Raw genomic sequence first — 24,903 nt, forward strand, 5'->3', positions numbered from 1 at the left:
TTTGATGGAAAATAGCGAATTATTATTGATGTATTATTTGTTTTTACGATAGTGTATGTGAATTAAATAAAAATTTCTGTAGAATGTACACACGCGTGAAAATTATTTTAACAAATTAACAAACAAAAAATCAGGCAAAATACAGCATAGCCTCGTTGTAATAAGATGGTCCTAAACTCTCTTCCGCATCAAAGCGGCTCCAAAATGTCCGGGGAAGTGTATCTTCTGTGGCTCCTTTCGCTTATACAAACAGTAAGTTATTAAACATGGTTAGGCTTTCTTTAAAATCCAGGCCAAGTAAGGAACATTAGAGCTAATCAATCTGCAGACGTAACACTGGATCGTTTTTGAACAGCGTTCCCTGCATCGACAGACTAGCTTACGTAGCCAGTTGTCACCACCAGCGGCAGCGCTATGCCGCTTAACACATCCTTCGAATGACGTGGCTTATCGAAATTGTCGCAGTTGATGTAGATAGCTACAAATCTATAGCGTTATGTTGTCTAGTTTTTACCAGGCAGCAAATATATTAGTATAATTAGTCCGTTATATTCAAGCTGTCTTGTGAGCTGACTATCCTAGCTAACCAGCTAACGTTACTGTACAGCGAGATTTCTGACCAAATCTTCAGAATGCGCTCCTCCTGTCGGTGATTTGATTAATTTCGCTAGACTGGTCTTCGCAGCCTTAAACAGAATGGGTATTTAGCTAGGGATGTGAACTCCTCCATCGGCATTAATATGGAAACAAATATTTAAACTTTTCTGAGCACTCCGACATACACAATATACCATAATACGTTTGTAAGTCTAGTTGGAACAGGTGAGGAAAACCAATCCTAATAATTCGGTGTGCATGCTTCTCTCTTCTCTTCTCAGTTGTCCGCCTATGGAGCAGAACTGTCCTCAGAGGCGTGCAGGGAGACGGGTTTCTCCAGCAATCTCCTGTGTAGTTCCTGTGACCTGCTGGGGGAGTTCAGCCTGAGCCAGATCCAGCCTGTCTGTAGACAATGCTGTCAACAGGAGGCCCAGATGGAATCCCGGAAGGTGAGGGGATCATCAGCTACTTGGTTTAAGAAGTAGCCTCCATGCCACAAGTGTTCAAAATGTTTATTATGGCTGTGACTGCATCTCATAAAAGTTGACTACAGTTTTTTATTGTTATTGCCAACTGTTGGCTGTGGCCACCCAGCGCCATACATGTTCTTTGAAATTATCAGCCACTCAACAGGTTTCCCTGCAGTGCCAGACTTAGGAGATACAGAAAGGCTGTGGAACAAATGATTGTTCCCCCCCCCTGACTGCAGTGGTATCCTAGCAACAAGGAGAGACAGAGACTGAGTCCGCAGGGAGCGTGTGTGAGCTGCACACCTCATTTCACTTCTTGATTATAACTCAGCCTTGATTTTCATTTTGGCTTGTGTTAAAACCTCCTGAAAATGCCACCAAAAGCATCAAGCTTCCCCCCTCTTCAATGAACCTTTATCAAAAGTTCACCCTCTGCCAACACAGTACAAAATGCTTGGAGAAATCTCAGTCTGTCTTTAAAATAAAATCCAAGCTCAACATTCTGTTGCGTCATTAAACAGAAATGCGACCTTTCCATAGTCTTGAGTGGAGCTTGCTGAGTGTGGAACACATTGTATTTCTGTTAAGTATGCCTCTCAGGAAATGGTTTAGCATTGTGCTTGGCCCTCTCTTAGCCCTTTGCTTCTCTGCAAGCAAACATTACTGTCACTCATGTCCCATTAGGGTAGCATGCCAGCATTGACCTAAAGGCTTTCAATCCATTAAAATAAGGGTTTACGTCACATTCTCCAGAAGTCCTAAAACTGATGTGGCTGCAAGCTCAGACACTTGCAAGTAACCACAGGGTTATGGAACATGACTATTTAAGATGCTGTAAAGCAAATTCCATGATTTGCTTCTCAGTACATTATATATGTATGAAATGAGTTCCTGAAGGCATGTGCAAAGCGTGAAAACTTTGTCGCACTGAAATGTGGAGTAAGACAGTTGACAGTTTCTCTCCTGTTTTCAGCTCAGGTTTTGTTTAAGCGGGGCAAAACCAAACCTATCTACGTCACAGCAACCTATCTACGTCAGATCACAGACGGTTGCATTCTGTTACTCAGCTGGTACAAAGACAAAGTAATTAACACATAAAACACTCAGAGACTGCACTTGGGTCTGTTCTGATATCTGCAATTGATTTAGCTAGTGTTGTTGCTAAATTCAATAAATTAAAGGGGGCGGGGCTTCAGCTCCTTCAGGTGACACGCCCCCCCAGTCTCAAGCAGAGAAGCTGATTTTCTCACGATTTCAAAGCCTAATTTAACATACTTGTCTGTGTTTTTTTTCTCATTCGAATTTGGATGGGTAGTTGACAACACATTCTTCTGTGGTGCAGGGCTTAACTGGGACAAAAAAATGGCCCTGGCATTTTTGCTCAGACCGGCCCACCACAATCGGTCGGACACCAACTACCAGTACACCATCTTTTTGACACAACAGGGGGGGAGGGGTGGAGCCTGTTAAGAGATGTGATTGGGCCAGCCCAGTGTCAGTATGGAAAATTAACCAATGGGCCGCTGTCCGTGCTTTATGGGCCGGTCGATGGCCAATTTTAAGTAAAAAAAATAAAAAATAATATCATATCGGCCCCAAGTGCGTCGGCCCACCATGCCCGGTATGCCAGATTACCAGTCCAGCCCTGCTGTGGTGTGATGAATTTAAAACTAATTTTCAATTCCACTTTACAGCATCTTTAACTATTAAGTTAATGGTTAGAATGCATGACTCAGGATCAGTTAACCTGGGTTAAAGTATGCGTACAGAATCAGTGGAACGGGGTTTTATATTTTACATATTCGTTTCCTTCTCTATTTTGTCATGCTAGTGGCTTAAAGGAAGGCAGCTTGACTGGGTAATTAAATGAGTTTGCCCTACCGCATACCAGTCCATGCTGATATACTGCCATGACACTCAAATTTCCTCTAAGTTATTGTATATTGGTGTGGAGGTTTGATTACAAGTGAGCCACAAAGCAGCCATTCGTCAGCCTCCCTCCTATTCTCAGTTTAATGACCCTGAGAAATAGCCTGGACACGTTTATGAATCAGACTGTCTGAATCAAATGATCTTAGAGCACAGCCACCAGGTCCCCCTCTCTGTGTGTGGGCATTAGGGTGAAGGCCTGAACATGTATTGTCTTGAGAGGCTGGTCCTGCTTCTCAGAAAGAGTGTGTTCATTTTGTCTGCAGGAGGATGTGATCATAGAACCTTGTAGGCTCTTAGGTATTGAGTGAGGAGAACATCATTACTCTGTTACAGTGACCCACTGTATTGATGGCTAACATGCAAGCATCAATAAGCTGCTACAACCATCTGACTAGCGGTAGGTCAACATAGACACACGGATCATGAATCTCAATAAGCCATTGGTGGAGTAAGGAGCTGATGATGGAGTTGGCTGGAAGACATTTCAGTTGACTAATTAGATTTGGGGCGTAAGCAAGCTCCCAGGGCCTAATTACAGTACAAGATCAATATGGATAGACATCTTGAGTCAGACTAATGCTCTGCTCTTCTCCTTACAGCTCTATCCAGGGGCCATCCTAGAGGTCTGTGGATGAAAATTGGGGAGGTTCCCCCAAGTCCAAGGTGAGTGTAACTCAGGGGCGATAAGCCCGTCTAGTTAGCCTTCTTGGTGTCTGGTTGTGTAAGGAGACAGCTGTGTTTGCTTGGGACAGCTGTGTTTGTTAGGGCTCACAACTGTTTAGCTGCCCTTTTAACGCCAACATCCTTACACCTGGTAGCTTTTACACAGTAAAAAAAATCTACAGGAGCATTTAACATTATTAGTTGCACCTGCTAAAATGGGACTTTTCTTTCTCCATAGCTTTTGTCAGGAGTGACAAGCCGAAGATGTTCAAGGGTCTTCAAGTGAAGGTAAATACCGATTTATTGATTTCATGCCATTCTCCTTCATGCGTTTTTATTATTTTTTTTATATATATATTTTTCATTTTTCTGCTATATTGGTTAGTGACAGTTAGAGATGGACAGGAAAGGAAGGGGGGAGAGAAACGGTAAAGGCAGAGGAGAGAGGGGAGGACATGCAGGAAATGTCAACCAATATTACGGTTCATCTTCTTCAACATGCTTTTAGCTACACACTCGGGTGTTTTATGAGGATATTTTGGGTCTAGTGTACCATGGGTGGGAGGGTGGAGTACCTACCAATTTACTTGCCTTTATAACTTAGTGCTATGTTGTTTAAAACACAATGTTGAGGTATTACAGACATAATACACACAAGTGTGTTTGTGTATAGACTCTGTATACTTAGTCAGGACCTAATAGTTCCCCTCTGTGCTTGGTTCCAGTACGTGCGAGGCTCCGACCCTGTACTCAAGCTGCTGGACGATAACGGGAACATGGCTGAGGAACTCAGCATCCTTAAGTGGAACACCGACAGTGTGGAGGAGTTCCTGAGCGAGAAGTTGGAGCGGATATAATGGTTATACCCGTGTTTTTTTGTTTTTTACATTTGTTTGTGGTTGACTAGAGCACACCATTTATGATAGACTGCTCAATTGACTGCACTGTTTAAATACCTTTTTTTACCTGACAACAATGACATTCATCTTCACAAGTGTCTAGAAATGTAGAATTGCCTTTAAACGATTTCAAGGTAAGCCTAAAGCAAGAGATTGAAACTGGTGGTCAACTTTTTTTGTAATTTGTTTATTTCCCCCCCCCTCCTATTCGTCTGATATCTGTAGTGTTTTTTGATCATAAAACTTTGTGTCAGCCATGGGATTGTTGGCCTGAGGGGGTCCTGGTGGCTAGCCACTGGCAGATATTTTTGAGAAGCGCACTTTTGTGAAGGCCTTACAGTAAACCAAACCTGGAATGTGAGGTCTGATGTGTCTATGTGCTACTCTGGATATCTTGCTATGGCAAGAGGCTGGGTTCCACTGATTGTGTGTAAGTAAGGGGGGGAGCAAAAAAATAAATTTATGATCATGAAAAAACTTTGTCTGTTTTCTTTCCGGCAGGGCTATTTAACCCAGGGACAATGCATGTGTCTCTTTTCCCTGAATTGGGAACTTGTGTAAAGCTCATGAGTTTCTGCAGTCAATTCAAGTCATTTGCAAGCAAAGGTTAAAGCACTCTTGCCGTCTAGTGGTTTACAATTGTATTACAATTTATCAATGTATTTATTATAAGTGCATCGTGATGTTGTTCTGTAACTGGAACATTTCCATCTCATCAGCCAAGGCAACAAGTTTAACATTTAGGAATTTATTTAGGAAACTTAGCGATACAAATGTGCTATCACAATGGTATACGAGCTATAATAGAGTATTATAGCTTACAAGTGTCTACAATTTTTACACCAGCATTAAAAAAATCCAATAAAACAATACACATTTAAATATACATTTTGCTCTCTGTACTGTGGGACAAAAGACTTGCAAGCATGTACTATATGAAAATGGAGCAGGATTTCTCTAAACATTGAAAATTATACATATTTCAGATTATCTTTCTTTCCACTCTCTGAATGAGCGTCGTCGTACACAGGTTTGTTATGGACCTGGGCTTTGTAGGTCACTCCTGGGTAGCTGGATACAGGGCATGGTGTTAATACATCACAAACTAGGATTTGAGCAAGAGTTTTGAACAAAAACATACGCTACTTCTGTATATCAATGACTGACCGTGATGTACTAACCTTGCCTTGTCAGGCAGCATACCTCTGAAGGCCACACACTTCAGGACTCCGCCCACACACAGCACAGCCCCGCCTATCCAGGCTACAAAGAGGGCAGGCCCAAATGTGTACCTGGCATGAGATAAAGCATATTCAGATTAACAGCGAAGTGACTCATCATCATCCACTCTTTTCACTTAGATATCCACTACTCTTATGCTTCCGCCAGTCAAATGCTTTTAAATAGACGTGGGGGAGGGCACAGCAAGATCAAAGGGTGGAGAATATGACAAGAAGTCTTCTATACCAAATATGGCTGTGTAAACATAAAGGAAATGTTTTCCTTACCTGGGCATCCCTCCCATCCCTCCCATCCCTCCCATCCCTCCCATCCCTCCCATCCCTCCCATTCCTCCCATCCCCATCCCCCCTCCATAGTTTTGGTTGGTGGTAATCATGAAACTAGCCACAATCTGATTGGCGTAGATGGAGGCTCCTACAAGGGCACAAGCACCTGAGAGATAGAAGGCAGGGAATGAGTGAGCGTGCAAGGGAAGATTTATATTACATCTTTATGTACCCAAGTCCACCAACAAACTAATATGTTACAAAGGGCAACAATAACCGAGGTTGCATTTAGTATCAACATTCACTGTTTAATTTCCCTATTTAAATAGTGTACATACTTCCCTCACTCTTACCGGCAATGATGAACATGATCCCGGCAGTAAGAGTCATCTTAGCTTTGGATGAGTCCTCCATGCTTCCTATTTTGAGGCACTTCAGGGAGAACACGGATATCATTGTCCCAATGACACCCAGAACCACACCCACGATCATCAGTGCTCTCACAGCTTGAAAGGTACCTGGGAGACAACCAAGACCACAGCAGACAAACATTTGTGGCAAATTCAGACCGACTTCACTGACAAACAAGTGGAACAAACAATATATACATTATATATTTGCCCATCCAAAATACATATTTTTATACAGTAGAAAGTTAATTGTAATGAATGAGATGTTTGATCTAATGGTTGCTAATTCGTTTGTCACTGATAACAGTGTTGACTGAGCATGGGCCTGGCAGAGTTACCATTATTCACAGGTGCTAAAGTAAATACTCACAGGTACAAGCAAGGTACATGGGCAGGAGTTCATTTGGGGAGATCACGGAAATAAAAAACGGAACAACGCAAAACAATGCCCAATTTCACTATTGGGCCTATTTGTTCTTACGGTTCATGCAAGAAAACAACATACTGTTTATGATCAATTTAAAAGTTTTTGAAAATGTATTTATATTATATATATTTAAATGTATTTTCTTTAAACGATATTTACTACAAAAAATCGACTCCCTCACTTACACACTCGGCTGTGATTTCGATGGACTCTTACAAATCTATAGGTGTCCTGGACACTTCAACATCTGACAGAGCACACCCTTCAAGCATAACCTTTAACAAAGGGACCACCTTGGTCAAATCAGACCCACAGTACAACTCAGCCTCAGTTGTCCCTAACGTTGGGACAAACAGCATTCATGTGAACTTTTCTGCTTGAAAAAAGGCCTCCTAATTAGAATTGAGCTGGCTCTCCCAGCCCGTCTCCTTACCTGAGAATCCAAGGAGGCCGTAGAGGGGCCTGCATTCAGTCATTCCTGCGGAGGTGGTCTCACAGTCCTGCCACAGACCCTTGTAGGTGTACACCGAGGTCACCACGTCGCCCTGGCGATCCTTGGCACTCCAGTTGTTCATGCCTGTGGCGGCGATGATGGCTGCCGCGCCGAGCAGCCCCAGGACGAAGCCACCTGTCTGGAGAGCGGTAGGGGCCATGGTCTCTGCGGTGTGAGCTGAGTGGGCCTGAGAGTGTGTGTATGTGCTTGGTTTAGGAAGATCAAGTGTGACTGAGGTGGGCAGCGCCCGGGGTGGTGGTGAGACTGACGCAGAGAAGGGAGGGGCCTCCGAGTTTCACCCGCCGAGACATGGCATGAGTTGGCCACGTACACGTCAGGGCTCACATGCACACTCTTGACAGGGTTCCGCTCAGAGATGTGGTCACAGTGGAGATAGGAGCACCTAGTACCTTTCATGAGAACCAACGGTCGACAGGGAAAGCAAATAAGAGCTTTCAAACGCTTCTCATGATGTGTGTGTTCACTAAAATGGACACAGTCACTCTGACAGTACGCACTGACACAGGGGAAGAACTAACCCCACTAACAGAACAGACAGACCGACAGTTAGACCATGTGATGATCTGTGCTCATCTAAGTGGAGTCGCATATTAAATTATTGGGTATGAGCAATACCTATAGGCCCCTGACAGTCACCTATAAATGAATTTGACTTGATGTACTGTTTTGTTAATATTTAATTCATAGATTTTGACCAAGCCCTACATCAAGAAGCAAACAGAGACTAATTTGAGTCACATGATTCAGCCTTATCAGTCACCAGAAGTGGAGTGGGCAGGTGAATGTAGGGTTTCTGTTCCTTTCTCTGTTGCAAGCCTCTCCCACACACACAAACACACGCACAAAATTCACCAAATAAGCTACAAACTGAACACAAAGAAATCGATCTGTGCTTCTTCAAAAACACATTTCTAATTACAGGCTAATCAACAGTGGGCAGCACAAGTGTAACTCACATGTTGATCAATACCATTAGACAAACAACTAAAATGTATTCAAAATGTCAATGAGAATGAAACTCTTGACAGCCTTAAAAAAAAAGAAACCCCATGAAAGTGCCACACAATGTTCCAATCATAATGTTTAGGTTATTCAGACACAACAGAAACACAACACGTAACATGGAACATAAAGTAGACAACATGAATGACTATTTTGATACATTTAGGAGTGACATGAGAGAGGCATCCATTGCATGTTTTATTATAAATCCAAGTCATATTACAGTACAATGTATAGGAAGAAAAAAATAATTTATTACGGTACATACATTATTTAAACAATGAGGATCAAGTGATTTGTAGCTTAATGTCCAGAAGAGGTTTGCAAAAAATGTTTTTTATCAAATTATCAAAATTGGCTATTTTGTTAAAATCCTTTTTTGAATCCATTGAGGAAATTGTATACATCTTCAAACCAATAACTGTAATACAATTTCAAGTTAAACACCTATATCATGTTCAAAATCATTATTTTCAAACGTTTTCTCTAACAATGCATTATATGTCATCAAACCAGACCCCAAGAATTAAAGACAATTGGAAGATTCGTACAGGTCTACGTACAGTAAATAAATATTTTTTAGGTTAATGTACTATGTACTTAACCAAGTCCTCCTTGACCAAAAAAGTTGTCCTTTTCTCATTCATGAAATTAACTGCTGTACTTGCGTCGTTTTCCCAAAGGCTCGCAGGGCAGACAGTTACAGTCACAGTTAATGAGCCGAGGAGTACGAGTCTATCCCAGTTTTGGACATACCTGGAAAAAGGATGTAAGCTACCTGAGGCTGTAAACTCGTCGTTGACCATGCGCTGCAGTTACAGGGCACCACGTACCCCGGATTTGTAGCTGAAGGATGAGTGTGAGTGTGCTGGCTTGGGCAACCTAAACTTCCAAAAGGTCCAGTCTGATATCCGAAAGAGTGAGCGTAGGGAAAGGCGTTAGCAGCCAAGGTATGAGGTACTTCCGACATCCTCTGGACAGCGCCAGTGCTGAACTGGCCAGGGTCAAGGAGAGAGTATGGTGATGATGTCGGCGGAATAAAAGCTCTGGCTTTCTCTGCAGAGGCTAGGAGGGAGTCCGTGGAGAAACCTTTCAAGTGTTCTGCATCCCCGAAGAACTGCAATGGAAAAACGAAGCGGTCCTTTTTCATCAAACTCTTGGGTTTGCGCCGGGGTCTGTACTTGTAGTCCGGGTACTCTTTCATGTGTTGCGCGCGCAATCTCTTGGCCTCGTCGATGTACGGTCGCTTTTCTGACTCAGAAAGCAACTTCCATTCCGCACCAAGTCTTTTGCTGATTTCTGAATTGTGCATTTTAGGATTTTCCAGTGCCATCTTTCGCCTTTGGCCACGGGACCACACCATAAAAGCGTTCATAGGTCTCTTGATATGATCTAAAGGTTTTGCCATGAGTATCGCGCAAGGTGACATATGTCACACCAAAACTGTATAACTCCCAAAATTATTTATTCACCTCTCCACCAGTTCATGCTCCTCTGGTGCGTGATGGGGTTCAAGTAACAAGTCAAAACAAAATACTTGAATCAAAAAGAAAGCATTCCCGTTAGAAATTCATGAAGTGCGCTCGGTATTAACTAACACTCCAAATACGAGTTGCACCTAAAAAGGCTGCAGGAAGGTGCATGGATGAGAGCCAAATAAGATTGAGTTCAAAGGTATTGATGGTGCTGAGCAGGACATCATCACAGAACTGTCACATCCTGCTAGGCCAATAGGAAAGCGAAGAGAGCTGTAATCCCTTTAAAAAGTAGCTGTGCAAGGGGGGAAGTTTTGTGAGGGAAACTATTTTTTTTTCCACAGCAACCCCCTCATCCCTAAGCCATATTTCTTTCAAATATTACATATGTTGTGTCCCCAACTAAGGAATAGTATCTTGGCAGTGTCCGTAGCTTTTCTCCTCCTAACAAACACAGCATCTGATGTTGTGTTGACCATGGTCCCACCTCAGAGACAAAAAAAACTTGTTTGTTTGTGACAAATATACTGTATAATATTTAACGGTGGGGTCCCACAGTTCTAACCTTTGTATGGAAGTTTACAGATAGATATAAACTCAGGAACGTTTCCTCAAATGCCATTTTTCATTACGAGCTGACTCATATCACCAAGCCATCATAATCAATACTAATCACAGACATAATTCACAGTTCCTGGACCATTAGATTTATTACTATGTGTTGGTAATTACTATTTTTATCTGATCAAAGAAATACATTCCATGACATTGATAAAATGCTTGAATGTCATTGCCACAGTGGCACTGCAAATAACTAAAAAAGTGCAAATCCTACTCTACAGTATGTTCAAAAGAGCTTGGTGATAAACTGAAGAATAATCTCAAAGGTATGCTAGTTAGCTAAAACTCTATGCAGTACTTCTCTGGTGTCTTTGCATAAGAAGAAATCTCTGGCTTGCCACCCCACATGGTCTATCAGGGCTTACACTAAATGGAAAATTACAATCAAGGCAGGACAATGTCTGTCTGGGGATAGACTTGAGCCAGTGAATCAGAATAACAGCATAGTGTGTAGTGTGAATATGGGACCAGAATGGGGTCATTGTTTGGTTCAACTGTACATTAGTGGCACTGCGGGCCACTTCAAAGGTAGAAAAAGGGAAATAAAAGGCCAGGCAGTGCACACCATGACAGGCAGACATGATAAAGATATTCGAGTCCAGGCTGTGCCCCTATAGGTACAGGCTGCAGCGATAAACTGGCTGGCGGCAGGGGTCAGTGAATCCACAGTGCCCCGTTGCCATGTTATCTACGATGGGTTTAACTCTGACACAGGAGGCACTGAGCATGCAGTGCGACTGATTACCTCAACAAAATAACATCTTGGCAGTGCTTCATTTCAAAGGAGTTTGCTTGAGATATTCTTTCAGGAAATTGCATCTCATAGACACATAGAAATTGAAATGTGATTAACTTAATCCAATCATCTGATAACTGAGATATTGATAATATCCCATATACTTTCTTGTCAGTGGGGAGCTGATTCATATTCATGTGAAAATGTTTTCTGCGCAAGGGTTATGTTAGATGCATTGTTTTCAGTACAGTCTGTTTGTGTAAGTATTATTTGGTGCCACGATGAACACTGAGGACAGCGTTTCAGCTCAGAAAATGAGGAAAAGCCCAGGGTAATAAGAAAAACTGCCAACAGCACAAAATGGCTCGAATAATCCGGTTATCCTCCGAGCTCTGAAAGATACTGGTCCTTGGGAGTCTATCTTTTCCTCTTATGTCAAAACTGTCCTCCATGCACTCAGGTGGATTAAGGAGTCACGGTGGAGAAAGAAATTGACAGGTACAAAACACCTGGAGGTGAAAAGGAAATGAAAGAGGAGCATGGAGACGAGGATGGTTGTAGCGTCTGGTCCCACTCTCTGTTCGATAAAAGCAACTCCAGTGAGTTAAAAAAGTCCCCCGGTTCTCATGTAGCTACAATCATTTGGAATTCTTACCATATTTTTGGTGTCCTTCTGTATTCTACAAGTGCGGTTTTAGACCGATAAGGAAATCGTGGAATGTGGGTATGTAGGGTGGCTAAGGTGAGGCAAAGGAAAGGTACCATGCATTTTACGAGCATGTAGGGCCTATGCCTACATGAGTCAGACTAGCATTCAGCAAGCATTCTTCTCTCACTATCTTGGTGCAGAACAGCTGGATTCGCCAGGGAAGAGCACAGGGCAGTAATGGATTATTGACACACACGTACAAAACCTTGCTCCACACAGGAGACAGATAAGACAGTAGGACAGATAGAGGATGAAGGGGGTAGGGATGTGGGCCAAGCAATGCAGTGATTCACATTGTCAGATGTACTTAATCTACTTCTTTCGGGGGGGGGGGGGCTCAGAATTTTTTTATTATTATTATTTGACCAATTTGATTATTGTTTGCTGTATTTTGCACCATGCATTGTCAAATGTTGCACCAATCCTACAATGTCGTACCATCATTTTTGACAAACATGTTGCTAGATGGGTCACATCTGAAATTATTCACCCATATCTCAAATTGAATGGAAGTGTATGGAAAGTTCTATAAAAACCTAACTTTTAAATTTGTCATTTCAGCTACCCATAAATACACAAACACCCTGGCAGTAAAATTTTTCAAGGTGTCTTAAAAAAACATTTGAAGTGCAACAAGAGTTTCTGACACCTCTGAGCTGTATATTAGGAAACATTTCATGGCTCCCCATGGCTCGGGGGTGGGCGGGGGGGGGGGGGGGCGGGATTTCACAAAATCTTTGTGCTTATTCTCATGAGACTTAGGAAAAGTAAAGCGGTTTTAATAGCTTTCCCTCTGACACATTGATGGTGGAATATGCTTTCGCTCTGTGGCAGACAGCTCCAATCCCAAAGGGGGTTGGGAGCGATCTACCCCGCTTGCAAGCACTTGTGGCCTAACTAAATTAATACACTTCCACCATCTGAGGATAAACCTGAGGGCAACATTACTGTAGGGGCCTATCAGCAAGCTTGTAATAGCACAGTCAGCAGTCAATGAGATACATTTGCAACCAGGCATTTGTCAGCGACTCAGCGTCATGCAGGCTAGAGATTTAAAATGTCCTGCAGTAAATTAAGTGCAGCTTGGAAGTAGAGGTGCAGGCTAAGCAGAGTGATGCTTATTTTAAATGGCAGACAGGTTTAGGAGGAAGCTGAGAGGACGCCTAAGCTAGAGTAGCTTCTGATTCATAGTTCAGTTGATTATTCCCCCCCCCTGCGAATCTCAGGGTCTATGTTGACACTAAGCAATCTGAGCAAATGGCCCATGTACCTACTCTGGAACAAAACGAATGATCTTCCATGAAAAACATTAAACAAGGTCAAAGATTATAATAAAGTATTTGAAGGAATTACGGTAGAAGGAAACTCAAGAAGGAAATTCTAACAACTCTAAAAGTACCAAAATAAACTATTCAAATGTGTGAAACGTGTCATCCTTAATTACTTTCTCGATTCACAAATGACTAAATTTGCTACATGGGCCGTTCCTGAGCAAGATCCAAAGAAAAAGAAGATCTAACATGAGTTGAATTAATCCTCTTTTGTTGGATTAATTACCTGCAGGAGTCGGCTGACAGGGGTCTGTATCTACACCGAGACCAGCAAAGGAGACCCATACTTGACTCATACTTGATCGCCTGTGGGATCATCTGTTAGGATTCCAGCAGAGGAAATTCATTAATACCTTCAAGCATTAGACGCTTCGTTGATTACATGCAAGCCTGTACTGTATGCAGATGAGTGTATGAAGTCATTGGCAGCATAAAGAGCTCAGCAAGAGTCATGTTTTTGTCTGATTTAGTGTCACTTAAGGTTGTTGGATTACTTTTTTTCAGAGCACAGAGGGAGAAATAAAGTTGGATGAGAAAGTTGTGTGCCAACACTCTTGATTGATGACACAGAGTGAAGGAAAGCAGGGGCAGATATAGATATTTTCACTTGGGGTGGCAAGGGGGTGGCAGGAGATGGTTGTATGGTCTTATGGTGGCATGGTGGCGTGGAGGGACAGTGTAACCTGATGCCACCATAAATTACAATAGCATTGTACTTTAAATAATGGCAATATAAATCAAATGTATATTGTAGAATGAAATTTACAATTATGTAAAAAAGTACATATATTAGCATGGGTATATATGGGATGGATTTTGCTCCGATCTAACTAATAATTGTATCTGTTTCTTCCTTCTCTCTCTGTCTCACTATTTTCTAGGGCACACATAAAACAGAAACGATCAGCTATCCCGCCCCCCCCCCCTTTTAGATTTGAGAGGATTACACTTTAGCGGCCAGGTAAAATGCTTGGAATTATCAGCTTTTTCTTTCGTATTCAGAGTAGAACAGGCATGTGTACTAGGAGAGACACTTCAAATACAGACGATATCCATTTGCTTCCTAATACAGGCCAAGTGACAGTGTGGAGCCACTAAGAGGCTTATGATATAATGAAAACAGTGTTCCCCCAGGGCTATGATATGCTCACTGTGACAGTAAGGAGTGATTTGTGGAGGGTGGAGACTGGGGAATCTTGGAAGGTGTGTGTGGGGTGGAGAGAGAGCTTTCTGTCAAATTACACAATAAACTTGAATGAAAATGTCTCACTTTTAGTTTTTCTAAAATAGTGTAATGTATTTGAACTTGCTACCAGTAAGACAAATACAAAATAATAATACAGTGGTAGTACTGAGTAGGGCCACAAGAGATCAGTATATCTATCACCATGAGAAGATCAAATGACAAGTATTACAGCTTAAAGATTGTGCACTCTAGACATGATGTACAGACTACAAACATAGAAGTGATATAAGTGTTTTACAAGAACGGTTCAAAGTAATCAATGTTAATATTCTTTCTAATCAGTAGTCTTCTAAAAAAAGTTGGGCTCGTCCGGGATTTGAACCCGGGACCTCTCGCACCCAAAGCGAGAATCATACCCCTAGACCAACGAGCCACTGTATGTCAGAACTATATTTTACTTATATGATCTTTAAATAATCAATGTTAGTTCAACAGTTTTAGATTTATACTAATTTGATATTTTATTTGTGAATAAAATTGGCTTTGGTATACAATTTTTTTTATTATAGTGTAACTAATATGAAATGGTTTGGTATATCCTTACATATCTTACACAGGTTTAATCCGTGTTTTCCCATAATCAAAATGTGTACATGAGCAACCAAAAGAAAATTCTGTAGATCTTCATGGATACATAAACCAACTCATACAAACATCTTGGCTTTTAATCACTATTTATCCATCCATCATCTGCCGCTTTTCCGGGGGTTGGGTTGCGGGGGCAGCAACCTAAGCAGGGAGGCCCAGACTTCCCTCTCCCCGGCCACTTCCACCAGCTCTTCCTGGGGGACCCCGAGGCGTTCCCAGGCCTGCCGAGAGACATAGTCCCTCCAGCGTGTCCTGGGTTTTCCCCGGGGCCTCTTCCCAGTGGGACGTGCCCAGAACACCTCACCAGGGAGGCGTCCAGGAAGCATCCTTATCAGATGCCCGAGCCACCTCAACTGGCCCCTCTCGACGCGGAGGAGCAGCGGTTCTACTCTGAGCCCCTCCCGGATGACCGAGCTTCTTATCGGTTCTACTCTATTTATTCAATCTAAAATGAATTGAATATCTCCAAAGGTGTAAAATTCCAGTGAGGAATGTTCCATTAAAGCCATTCTTTAAAAAGCTAAACCTAACCCCAGTACGATAGTATTTCCTTCTTTGGGGAGGACTTTATCCATCAGTTCTCTGTCTTCAATGTGTCTTTGTCCTACATATATTTCTTAGTTAGATATTTGAAGAATAAACTGATTTGGCCAGCGATCTTGGCAGCTTACTTGGCCAGGTAAGCCTTCTACACAACCACCACCTCATACCCAGCATCTGCTTCTGATCCTGTGGAAAAGCATCAGCCAGCATACAGGCTGTCAGAGGCTCTTGGCCAAGCATGCAGACAGTATCAGCCTGGAGGGGTATAGACAGGTAGTAGAGACAGGTATTTATAACTACAGGAAGCATAAATACACAGATAATCCTGTGGAAAACAAGAGCAATTGAGTTGAAAATGGTTGTAAATACCATAGCCACCATTGACTGAGCATTTACATGTTGCTGGGACTTGCATAGTACAGGCTCTCAACACGCACCCGGGAAGGGGGTCACACTCTGCTGATTGGCATGTATATGGAGGGTGGCCACCGCCTTATCAACCTTAGAGCGCAGAGCCTCTGCAGACTCCAGTTGGTGGGTCACCTTACTGTTGTCCATCCCCACAAACATTCCAGTGAGCTTTTTAGCAAAGTCAGGTTGCATTTAAATTGTTGTACTCGCTGTGAAATATTTTACTGTTGCTTGCTTTTCTACAGGTGCAGTCTTGCACCTTTTGAGGTTCATGTTGTTTAATTGTAACTTGTTTAACTACATGCTCTTATTGTTCTTCCCTTTGGCACTTATTTGTTTTTTCACAATGTATGCTTCATGTTTTGGCTACCTGCAATGTTTGGGGTTATCTCGTTGTTATGATCAGTGACCTATGCACTTGTGTAAAGCTCTCTCTTGGAAGTCGCTTGGGATGAAAGCGTCTGCTAAATGAATACATGTAAATGTAATGCATCTTATGGATGAGGGTGATGAGACACTCTCCCAGCATTTGTTTCTGGTAGTAATGGCAGCCGTCAGATGCACCTGGTCCCAATGTAAACAGCAGGCTGGAGGACAGAGGGACATGCTGTTAGATACACGTCACACACACGTAATGCTAATGATGCCACAATGAGAACAACTGCTTTCAGCTTTCAGGTCACCTTCATGTGACCTAGCTGTACCCCCATCTCATTGTCTTTATCCTTTCCCAACGTTGTTTTCCTAAAACTTAACTTCTTATAATAACGTCCAGGAGCGCAGCCAAAGGAGCGACTTCTCCAATTCACTACTGTCTTCAATTTCCCATCAGGTTATTTCTCGTCCAAACTGCACCCCAGGAAAGTTTGAGTCTGAAAATGTGTTTGTGCAAGACTACGTGTATATACCCAAATAAAAATAACGTAATGTCTTTTAGGTGTCCTATTCTTGAAATTCAGTTTGTAACTTGTTTAACTAGAGGCTCTTATTGTTCTTCCCTTTGGCACTTATTTGTTTTTTCACAATGTATGCTTCATGTTTTGGCTACCTGCAATGTTTGGGGTTATCTCGTTGTTATGATCAGTGACCTATGCACTTGTGTAAAGCTCTCTCTTGGATGTCGCTTGGGATGAAAGCGTCTGCTAAATGAATACATGTAAATGTAATGCATCTTACATTTATCGATTGATCGATTGATGCTGTTAATACGAGGATTGGATGTTGTGAGTCTTTTGAAATATGTGGAAGGGAGGGGATTTTCAACGCCCAATGCATTCTGGTCGCCGCTGCACGTTCATCAAGAAGCTGTAGGCTACGATCTGCACCGGAATCTCAGGAATTTGAGGTGTCCGCATCAGTTCAGTCGGTCGAGCCCAACCCTCAGAACCACACGGCATTCTTTCACTGACAATCCGGTAAACATTTGATATAATTGTGTTTTGCTTACTAAGTAGTTCATACGTCTTACGTAGCTACAAACTATTTCTCTAGGTAGCTAGCTAACGTAAAATTGACTTCCTGTCTCATTCCAGCAGGGTGCTTGACTAGCAAGCTAGCTAGCACTAGCTAATACATTTAAACTAGCTAATTACCTAGTTTGTACAATCAAGCTGCTAAAATGTTTAGATATAAGGACACAACTAAGATTGATTTCTTAAACCATTCTGTAATGTTCACCTGTGCTTAGGCAGATGGTAACTTCTCTAATTTACGTTCAGGGCCAACAGCAGACATAAGCCTAGACTAGAGCTAGCTAGCTATGAGTTTAATGTTAACATGCAGAACGGTCACGGTTTCGAGCTGGCTAACTAGAAATTAATATGTTAGTTGGCTAGCTAGTCTATTGGTCATTTAAAAAAGTTATTTATTGGTAATTTGGCATACGACAAGCTATTTAACTGCATGCTGCAAACTCAGTAACTTATTTGTATAGCTGGTTACACCATTCTATTTTGAGAATGCCATAGGACTCAAAACTCCCAAACTTTTTAGCATACTCTAGCTTATACGGGCTTTCGAAACATAAAAACAAACATTCAAATACAGCTTGTTTAGGCCTATTCCAGTTTGTTAGTCCCAGCTGGCCCATTGCAATTTGTTATCGCGTTAATTATGAATGGGTAATATAGAAAAGACTAATTGACGGTAAATTATAAATGACTAGAGTAAACGGTGTACTGTCTGGGGAAAATAAGCAATCCGTTTTGAGAGAATAAAGGTTGGAAGCGTAAGCAGTGTAGTGCAGTTATGGTGGTTAGTATATTTTCAGACAATTTGTTCTGAGAAGAGACTGAGCACACTTCCTGTCTTTCAGTCCCCAAATCAGAATACAGTTTATACGTCATTGGTGCACATTACTGGTTTTTCTATATCATGTGAATGTGTTTTGCTTTGTTGCAGGTTGAAAGAACAAAATATGTCTCAGGCTGAAAAAATTAAGGTATGTTTCTGTATTTGCACAATAGTGCCTAATATCAGACTGCCCTGGATTTTTGTTGTTGTTGCACTTTTCTTTTACTGCGTGTGTGTTCTCAAGCATTCTGTTGGATCACAAGCATCTTCTTGTGTGGAAGTGTCCAGTAGAGGTGCAGAACAGATGTCTACCATGTCATTTTAGTCTGAGATGAGAGAGAGACATAAGTATGGATGGCACAGTCGACCGCTCAAGCAAAGGCTTCCAGCTGCTCGCCTTCCTCATGACTCGCTGTTGTCTCTCAGCCTGAAAACCCCCAGGCAGAATGAGAGCACTGTTATCCCAGGAATTGCTCAAGCGGGGGGGGGGGGGGGGGGGGGGGGTACTGTAAAAGTGTTGTTACATACTCTTTAAATTAACCTCTATTGTGGAGCTTTAGATTGTTTAAACTCAAAGATCAAGTGCATAAATCTCAGTTTAGAAACTAAAAAGTGAACAATGTAATCCACTGCTGACCGATATCTGATAGGCCCAATCCCGGGACGTAAGTAGCGGAATGCTGCCCAGAATTGCTTCTCCAAATAAAAGGGAGAGACATCGGTGTTTCCTGAGCACCAGAGAACAAACGTTTCTTCTAAATAGTAGCCTAATAACGGTCTGCAGTTTTTACAAAACAAAGACGATACAAGCCTATTTTGTCTATGGGTGTAAGGATGTACAGAAGTTGTTAGAAGTATCTCTGGTAGTAATGTAGACGGTTCCTCTGTTGACCTATTTCCAGCAAGGGCAGTTCACCAACCCAGAGACCCCAGGATATGTGGGCTTTGCCAACCTGCCCAACCAAGTGCACCGCAAGTCAGTCAAAAAGGGCTTCGAGTTCACCCTCATGGTAGTTGGTAAGTGTAATCTATTAATTTCTAGTGTTATCCCTGACCCTGTTCCAGTACTGTAGAGATATTCCTTTTTGACACTGCAAGAAAAATGGGTTCCAAAATGATGATGTTGAAGTGCTCTAGTCAGGCCATAGACATCTGAGGAATGTGACATCTACTGTAAGTGGGAACATTTGAGGAATGCATTTCCTCTTTCTCCTAGTGCTTTGTAGAGAACGGATAGAAAGGGGATGCCCTATTAGTTTAAAAAAACGGCATATGCTTATTTCAGTTTATCAGTCGACTCTACAGAAAGAATACACTTTCACTTCAGGGTTTCCCGCAGCACTTTGCAGCTGAGGCGGCCGCCTAAGCAACACACGCCTGCCGCCTAAAACACACGCCTGCCGCCTTAACTACGTCGCTAAACTACTGATAAAGGAGAACACACATTTCTTTGTACTCAAACCAGAAACAACTTCTGTAGATCATTTCTACTTCCTGTAGTGTGTCTGTGGGCGTTGGTGGGAAGGCCCACATCCAGGTTAACAGATGCAGCGAGTTAGTCTTCTCCCTCTCTCTTTCTGACGTGCTGTGTGAACGTTTGTCTTTCCTCTCCCCTTCCCTCCTCCTCTGTGTGTGTGTGTGTGGGGGGGGGGGGAGGGGAGGCCCTGTTTTACCATCCCACTGTCAGTTCAAACTGCCTTAAAATACACCACAGTGGAATGCAGCCTATAGGCTTCTGGGACAGCCTCACATTGGATCTGGCCCGCTGCTGCTGGAACACTTCAGATGCTTGTTCTAGCATCAAAGATCGGAGAAGGGATGGACCAATCACATTCCCTGCACCGCACATGACTGTGGCTTGATGTCTGTCATGTGGAGATGCTTGAGGGTAGGATCTGGTTAGCTGAGAAGGATATGGAACAGCGTGCCCGAGCAAAGCATTCCACCAATGGAAGTATTCACTCTTTAGAAAAGAGAGTTTGCATGTGTCCTTGAGAGAGCGTTTTCAAGTCCTGCTGTGTGTTAATGGGTTCATGTCTCTTTTCTAGGTGAGTCTGGACTGGGCAAGTCCACCCTGATCAACAGCCTGTTCCTCACTGACCTCTATCCTGAGAGGATCATCCCTGGAGCTGCAGGTGACGCACACAAACCCCCCAATTACAATTGACACCCCCCCTTCCCTCCCCATTGACTGACATCTGTCCCCCCCCTCTCTAACCTGCAGAGAAGATTGAGAGGACAGTCCAGATCGAGGCATCCACGGTGGAGATCGAGGAGCGAGGAGTGAAGCTCCGCCTCACCGTGGTGGACACACCTGGATATGGCGACGCCATCAACAGCCAGGACTGGTGTGCTACCCCCCATGAACATTATACGGAATAGCACCTCCGTTTGACACTGTTTTTAAAGCTTTATTTGCGTGACACAGTCTCTGCAAGGTGACTTTTCCTCGGCTGGGATTGTGACGGACTCCTCTGCCTCTCCCCACAGTTTCAGCACCATCATCGCCTACATCGACGACCAGTTTGAGCGCTACCTCCACGACGAGAGCGGCCTGAACCGCCGACACATCGTGGACAACCGTGTCCACTGTTGCTTCTACTTCATCTCCCCGCTGGGCCACGGGTGAGCGGCCGCGCTGGTGCTGCGCCACTGCCCCCTGGTGGACTTTTACCTCCGTCTCTTCTCTCTCTTTTTTCCCGCCCCTCTGCCACCGCCCTCTCTGGTTCCTTTATCTCTCTCTCTTCTGTCTGTCTGTCTAGTCTGAAGCCACTGGATGTGCAGTTCATGAAGGCCATCCACAACAAGGTCAACGTGGTGCCTGTCATCGCCAAGGCGGACACGCTCACTCTGAGGGAGAGGGAGAGGCTCAAGCGCAGGGTAGGTGACTCTCTCTCACACACACGCACAGAAAATGTGGATGGTCAGTTTTAACAACGCTCCACATCACATTCAGTGTGATGCAGCACATAGCTGGACAGTAAACGCTCCCATGCTGTGGCTGTAGATTCTGGATGAAATCGACGAGCATGGCATCAAGATCTACCACCTCCCCGACGCCGAGTCTGACGAGGACGAAGACTTCAAGGAGCAAACCAGGATCCTCAAGGTAAACTGTCATCTCCTTTGTGTTCCCTCGTACAAATACTCTCCAAACACAATACTGGCTCAATACTTAATACTGACCGAGTGCACTTCTTACAGCCAGTGCTGTGGGTTTTAAGTCCTTCGCCACACATTTCCAACTGGAACCGGTATGGATGTGAGTGATGTGTTCCACCCCCCCCCAGGCCAGTATTCCCTTTGCGGTGGTGGGATCCAACCAGCAGATCGAGGCCAAGGGGAAGAAGGTGCGGGGTCGTCTCTACCCCTGGGGGGTGGTGGAGGTGGAGAACCCGGAGCACAACGACTTCCTCAAACTCCGCACCATGCTCATGTGAGTGTGTGTGTGTGAGGGGACGCACTGGACCAATGTCATTTGTAGGAAAGTTGTCGTGCTGATCGAAAGTATTGATTGATAGCGGCCCCTCTCCGTTCCCAGCACCCACATGCAGGACCTGCAGGAGGTGACCCAGGACCTGCACTACGAGAACTTCCGCTCGGAGCGCCTCAAACGGGGCGGCAGGTTGTCCTCCCATGGTTACGTTCTGCCTCTCTCTCCTGCGTACGTACCTGTCTGTCTGCTTGCCTTTCTGCACCTCCCCCCCCCTCCCCCTCCAAACTGCAGCCAGCCAACACAGCCCAAGTCCAGCCCAATAGCAGTGATTAAGACCACTTCCTGTGCACAAACCTACACGATGAAGAGACATTCTTTTGTGGAGATGTGAAAGATGACGACGAGGATACACCAACATGATTTTTGGGAGTTTTATAAACAATATCTAAAGCAGGCCCAGTTATTACAGGATCCTTCACGTTTGCTGGAGAGAGCAGTTGTTGGTCTGTGGAAGTCGTTCAATTGTGTCAAGTCTACATGTCTAGGGTTCTACAAGTGACCCTTGTTGACCCAAGTGACCAACCGAGTGGGCGGAAGCAGTGGGCCATAGTTTGACCTGTCTGCAAGGCTTATGTGGGCACATTCAGGCAGAGGATCATACACAGCCAGGATTAGTGTTTATTTGGTACATTCTGTATGCATTTGGCATATTTGCCGTTCTGTAGAACAGCCCCTCAAACAGATTCTCCCAAACACCGTGTGGAATCCTAGCGTTCTCGGGGCAGGTTCTGTGGGACTTTAAGAGCTTCTCTGAGGGCAGTCCAGGAGAAGAGGTGGATGTCACAAACCTCTCCATCATCCCACCGGTGGTCTGCCCCACCCAATCCCCCGGGTGACTTATTGGAGGTACCGTCTTCAGTGTGGGAGGTACCCCTGCCCCCCCCCCCCCCCCCCCTCAACTTCATCTCCTCCCCCTCCCCTTTTTTTCTCTTGCTGCTTTGCTTCTGTTTCTGCAGCTTGCCTTTCACTTAGCACAAGTCTGTCCACTTTTCTTCCACCAATCTCTTTCTGTCACGCACACCGATGCATCCCACCTTTTCTACGTGTTGCTTTCTTTACGTCTGCCTGACTGTCACGATGGATGGCGAAATGACTTCCCTGAGGCCTCTACTGTCCGGTGCGGCTTCCTGTCCACCCTGGTTTTCTGCTGACTGTCAGCAAGACGCTTTCCGAACACTGTGCTGTCGTTTGGATCTGTACATGCGTAAACGCAGCCTATGAGGTGTCGTCTGTGTGAGAGTGATTGGCGGTGTGGCCGTCCAATGGTCAGACCCCCACTCACCCCAGTCGTCTGTGCTGTACAGGAAGGGCCCGGAACCGGAGGAAATGGACAAGGATATGATCCTGCAGGAGAAGGAGGCTGAGGTGAGACACTCGACCATCACCCTCACTTGTCTGGCTGAGTTCCCCACCTGTGAGGACGTGAACCTACACGTGAGTTTGGATTCCAAGGCGTGGCTGTGACGATGTCTTGTTCTGTGCAGCTGAGGAGAATGCAGGAGATGATTGCCAAGATGCAGGCTCAGATGCAGAAACATGGCGATGGAGAGGGTGACGCGTGAAACCCCACGGTATGAACACACACACACACGTCTTGCCTGTATTGAGATGTAGCCCAGTTCATGCGCTCATGACGTTATGTTGGTGGTTAACATTTTCACAATGGTTTAAATGTACATTAGACCGAGACAGGAGACGGTATCGTAAGCTTTTCCTTTCCCGTTCCGGGCAGGTTTGGAGCTGTTCATTGAGCCTGACCAGAGAAGGAAGGAGGTTGGCAGAGGAAAAGGAAGTAGAGTGAAAATCAAAAGAAAGATATCATCGGAAGATACTGGTCCCTGTCTCAAACTGCTTGCCACCATCTTATTTTATTTCACTCCTACATAAGCAGTATTATGTTTTTATTGTATTTACACACGTTTTTGTTTCTAATATTCCATATTTCTATACTATTGGATTAGGCCAGTTATTGAAATGAAGAATATCCCCCTTTAATGGGGAACATCATTTTGTTAGTCATTAAGACTTGTTTGTTATTTTACTTTGCTTTTTTCCTTGCTTCTTTTGCTGTTGAGAAAGCCAAAAGCCCCCACTCCTTCTCTCAGTACTGTGATTGGCTGTCCACTTGGACCTAAAACCACTCATCATGTTTCCTGAAGTTACAAGTGGTATGGCCAACTACTGTGAAAGTTTAAAACTCTTTCTTCCTGTCTAAACTGCAAATCTTAATCTGTAATGTCAGGTGTTTTACCCTCCCTTTTAATCAGTCGTCATGCCAATATTGAAGGACTGTCAATTCTTGGGATTCCTCACCAGTGTTTTTTCTGTCCCGCATGCACCACTGTACCTGGTCTGAAGTGGCATTGTGCTTTAAATTGACTAGTGATGACTCAAATATACTGTGACCTTTCGCCTCTCACCCTGTAGCCCTGGCCAATGAAGGAGACTTTGATGTTCTCGATAGTGTGCCTCTGTGGATGCTGTTCTCCTACCTGAGGTTTATCTAGTTGTCAACCCATTTAATGCAGAAAAGTGTCCTAACAAATGCATGGTAAAACTGTGATGGCTGTGTTCAAGATACGTTTGTGAAGACATAACTATTCCCTTTGGCCCCTTCGATGTGGAGTGAAGTTACTTACAGAATCTGTGCTGCGGAGGTCGTACTGCCCATACTGTAGGACTCTTCTGTTTCTGGACGAGTGCCTCTGGAGGAGACAGAGCTTCTGGAAGTTTTAACTGGTCCTTTCTATTTGCCATGACCACCATTTATGGTCATGATGTGGACCTGCTTGAGTCTATGCTGCTCAAACCAGGCAGAGGCCAATTGACAGTTCTTAACATTCCAGTTTCTGCTGTTTTATCCAAATACTATCAAATAAAAGTATTTACATATGCTATACTTGTAATAAAATTTGTATTAAACATAAATGCTGTTTTTATTTGTTGTCTCCGAGTGCTGGTATATGAGCTGTCGTTATGCAAGTGATCAAGGTTGGCCTCTGTTAGGATTAACAGAGTTCAACTAGCAGCTGC

At 43.7% G+C, this 24,903-nt stretch overlaps 4 protein-coding genes and 1 non-coding gene across 6 annotated transcripts; 2 read left to right on the top strand and 3 right to left on the bottom strand.

Annotated features, from left to right (window-relative positions):
• Positions 1-105: 105 nt before the first annotated feature.
• On the top strand, positions 106-5,038 carry selenof (selenoprotein F). Its single transcript, XM_062480788.1, has 5 exons — positions 106-252; positions 879-1,046; positions 3,599-3,662; positions 3,901-3,950; positions 4,388-5,038. The coding sequence occupies exons 1-5, from the start codon at positions 166-168 to the stop codon at positions 4,517-4,519; spliced, it is 501 nt and encodes a 166-aa protein (XP_062336772.1). The 5' UTR covers positions 106-165; the 3' UTR covers positions 4,520-5,038.
• A 279-nt stretch (positions 5,039-5,317) lies between these two features.
• Positions 5,318-7,619, bottom strand: cldn18 (claudin 18). The gene is made up of 5 exons (XM_062481734.1): positions 7,340-7,619; positions 6,423-6,587; positions 6,070-6,235; positions 5,743-5,853; positions 5,318-5,632 (listed from the first exon to the last, which is right to left on the bottom strand). The coding sequence occupies exons 1-5, from the start codon at positions 7,557-7,559 to the stop codon at positions 5,533-5,535; spliced, it is 762 nt and encodes a 253-aa protein (XP_062337718.1). The 5' UTR covers positions 7,560-7,619; the 3' UTR covers positions 5,318-5,532.
• Positions 7,620-8,711: 1,092 nt separating this feature from the next.
• On the bottom strand, positions 8,712-10,043 carry LOC134036415 (transcription factor Sox-14). Its single transcript, XM_062481358.1, has one exon. It carries the CDS (start codon positions 9,849-9,851, stop codon positions 9,135-9,137), a length of 717 nt encoding a protein of 238 aa, XP_062337342.1. The 5' UTR covers positions 9,852-10,043; the 3' UTR covers positions 8,712-9,134.
• Positions 10,044-14,841: 4,798 nt separating this feature from the next.
• Positions 14,842-14,913, bottom strand: trnap-ugg (transfer RNA proline (anticodon UGG)). Its single transcript has one exon. It is a non-coding gene; the product is annotated as a tRNA-Pro (tRNA).
• A 2,428-nt stretch (positions 14,914-17,341) lies between these two features.
• On the top strand, positions 17,342-24,805 carry septin2 (septin 2). Of its 2 annotated transcripts, none has more exons than XM_062480864.1 (13): positions 17,342-17,497; positions 18,483-18,522; positions 19,277-19,391; positions 20,423-20,503; positions 20,593-20,722; positions 20,865-20,999; positions 21,137-21,254; positions 21,382-21,483; positions 21,665-21,810; positions 21,916-22,038; positions 23,175-23,235; positions 23,355-23,441; positions 23,603-24,805. In XM_062480864.1, the coding sequence occupies exons 2-12, from the start codon at positions 18,499-18,501 to the stop codon at positions 23,430-23,432; spliced, it is 1,113 nt and encodes a 370-aa protein (XP_062336848.1). In that variant the 5' UTR covers positions 17,342-17,497; positions 18,483-18,498; the 3' UTR covers positions 23,433-23,441; positions 23,603-24,805. The 2 variants fall into 2 exon arrangements, with proteins under 2 accessions (XP_062336848.1, XP_062336849.1); XM_062480865.1 differs by having other exon boundaries at positions 17,345-17,497; positions 21,916-21,999.
• The last annotated feature ends 98 nt before the right edge of the window (positions 24,806-24,903 follow it).

The sequence above is a fragment of the Osmerus eperlanus genome, chromosome 16 (assembly GCF_963692335.1).
Source record: "Osmerus eperlanus chromosome 16, fOsmEpe2.1, whole genome shotgun sequence".
Lineage (NCBI taxonomy): Eukaryota > Metazoa > Chordata > Actinopteri > Osmeriformes > Osmeridae > Osmerus > Osmerus eperlanus.

Bases quoted from the DNA above. Each gene is read 5' to 3' on its own strand.
- cldn18 (XM_062481734.1), bottom strand. From the start codon at position 7,559: ATGGCCCCTACCGCTCTCCAGACAGGTGGCTTCGTCCTGGGGCTGCTC. The intron at 5,854-6,069 runs GTAAGGAAAACA...ATCTCATGCCAG, and splicing joins GGGATGGGAGGGATGCCCAG to GTACACATTTGGGCCTGCCC. The intron at 5,633-5,742 runs GTTAGTACATCA...CCCTGTATCCAG, and splicing joins ATGCTGCCTGACAAGGCAAG to CTACCCAGGAGTGACCTACA.
- LOC134036415 (XM_062481358.1), bottom strand. From the start codon at position 9,851: ATGTCACCTTGCGCGATACTCATGGCAAAACCTTTAGATCATATCAAG.
- septin2 (XM_062480864.1), top strand. From the start codon at position 18,499: ATGTCTCAGGCTGAAAAAATTAAG. The intron at 20,723-20,864 runs GTGTGCTACCCC...CTCTCCCCACAG, and splicing joins GCCATCAACAGCCAGGACTG to TTTCAGCACCATCATCGCCT. The intron at 22,039-23,174 runs GTACGTACCTGT...TGTGCTGTACAG, and splicing joins GTTCTGCCTCTCTCTCCTGC to GAAGGGCCCGGAACCGGAGG.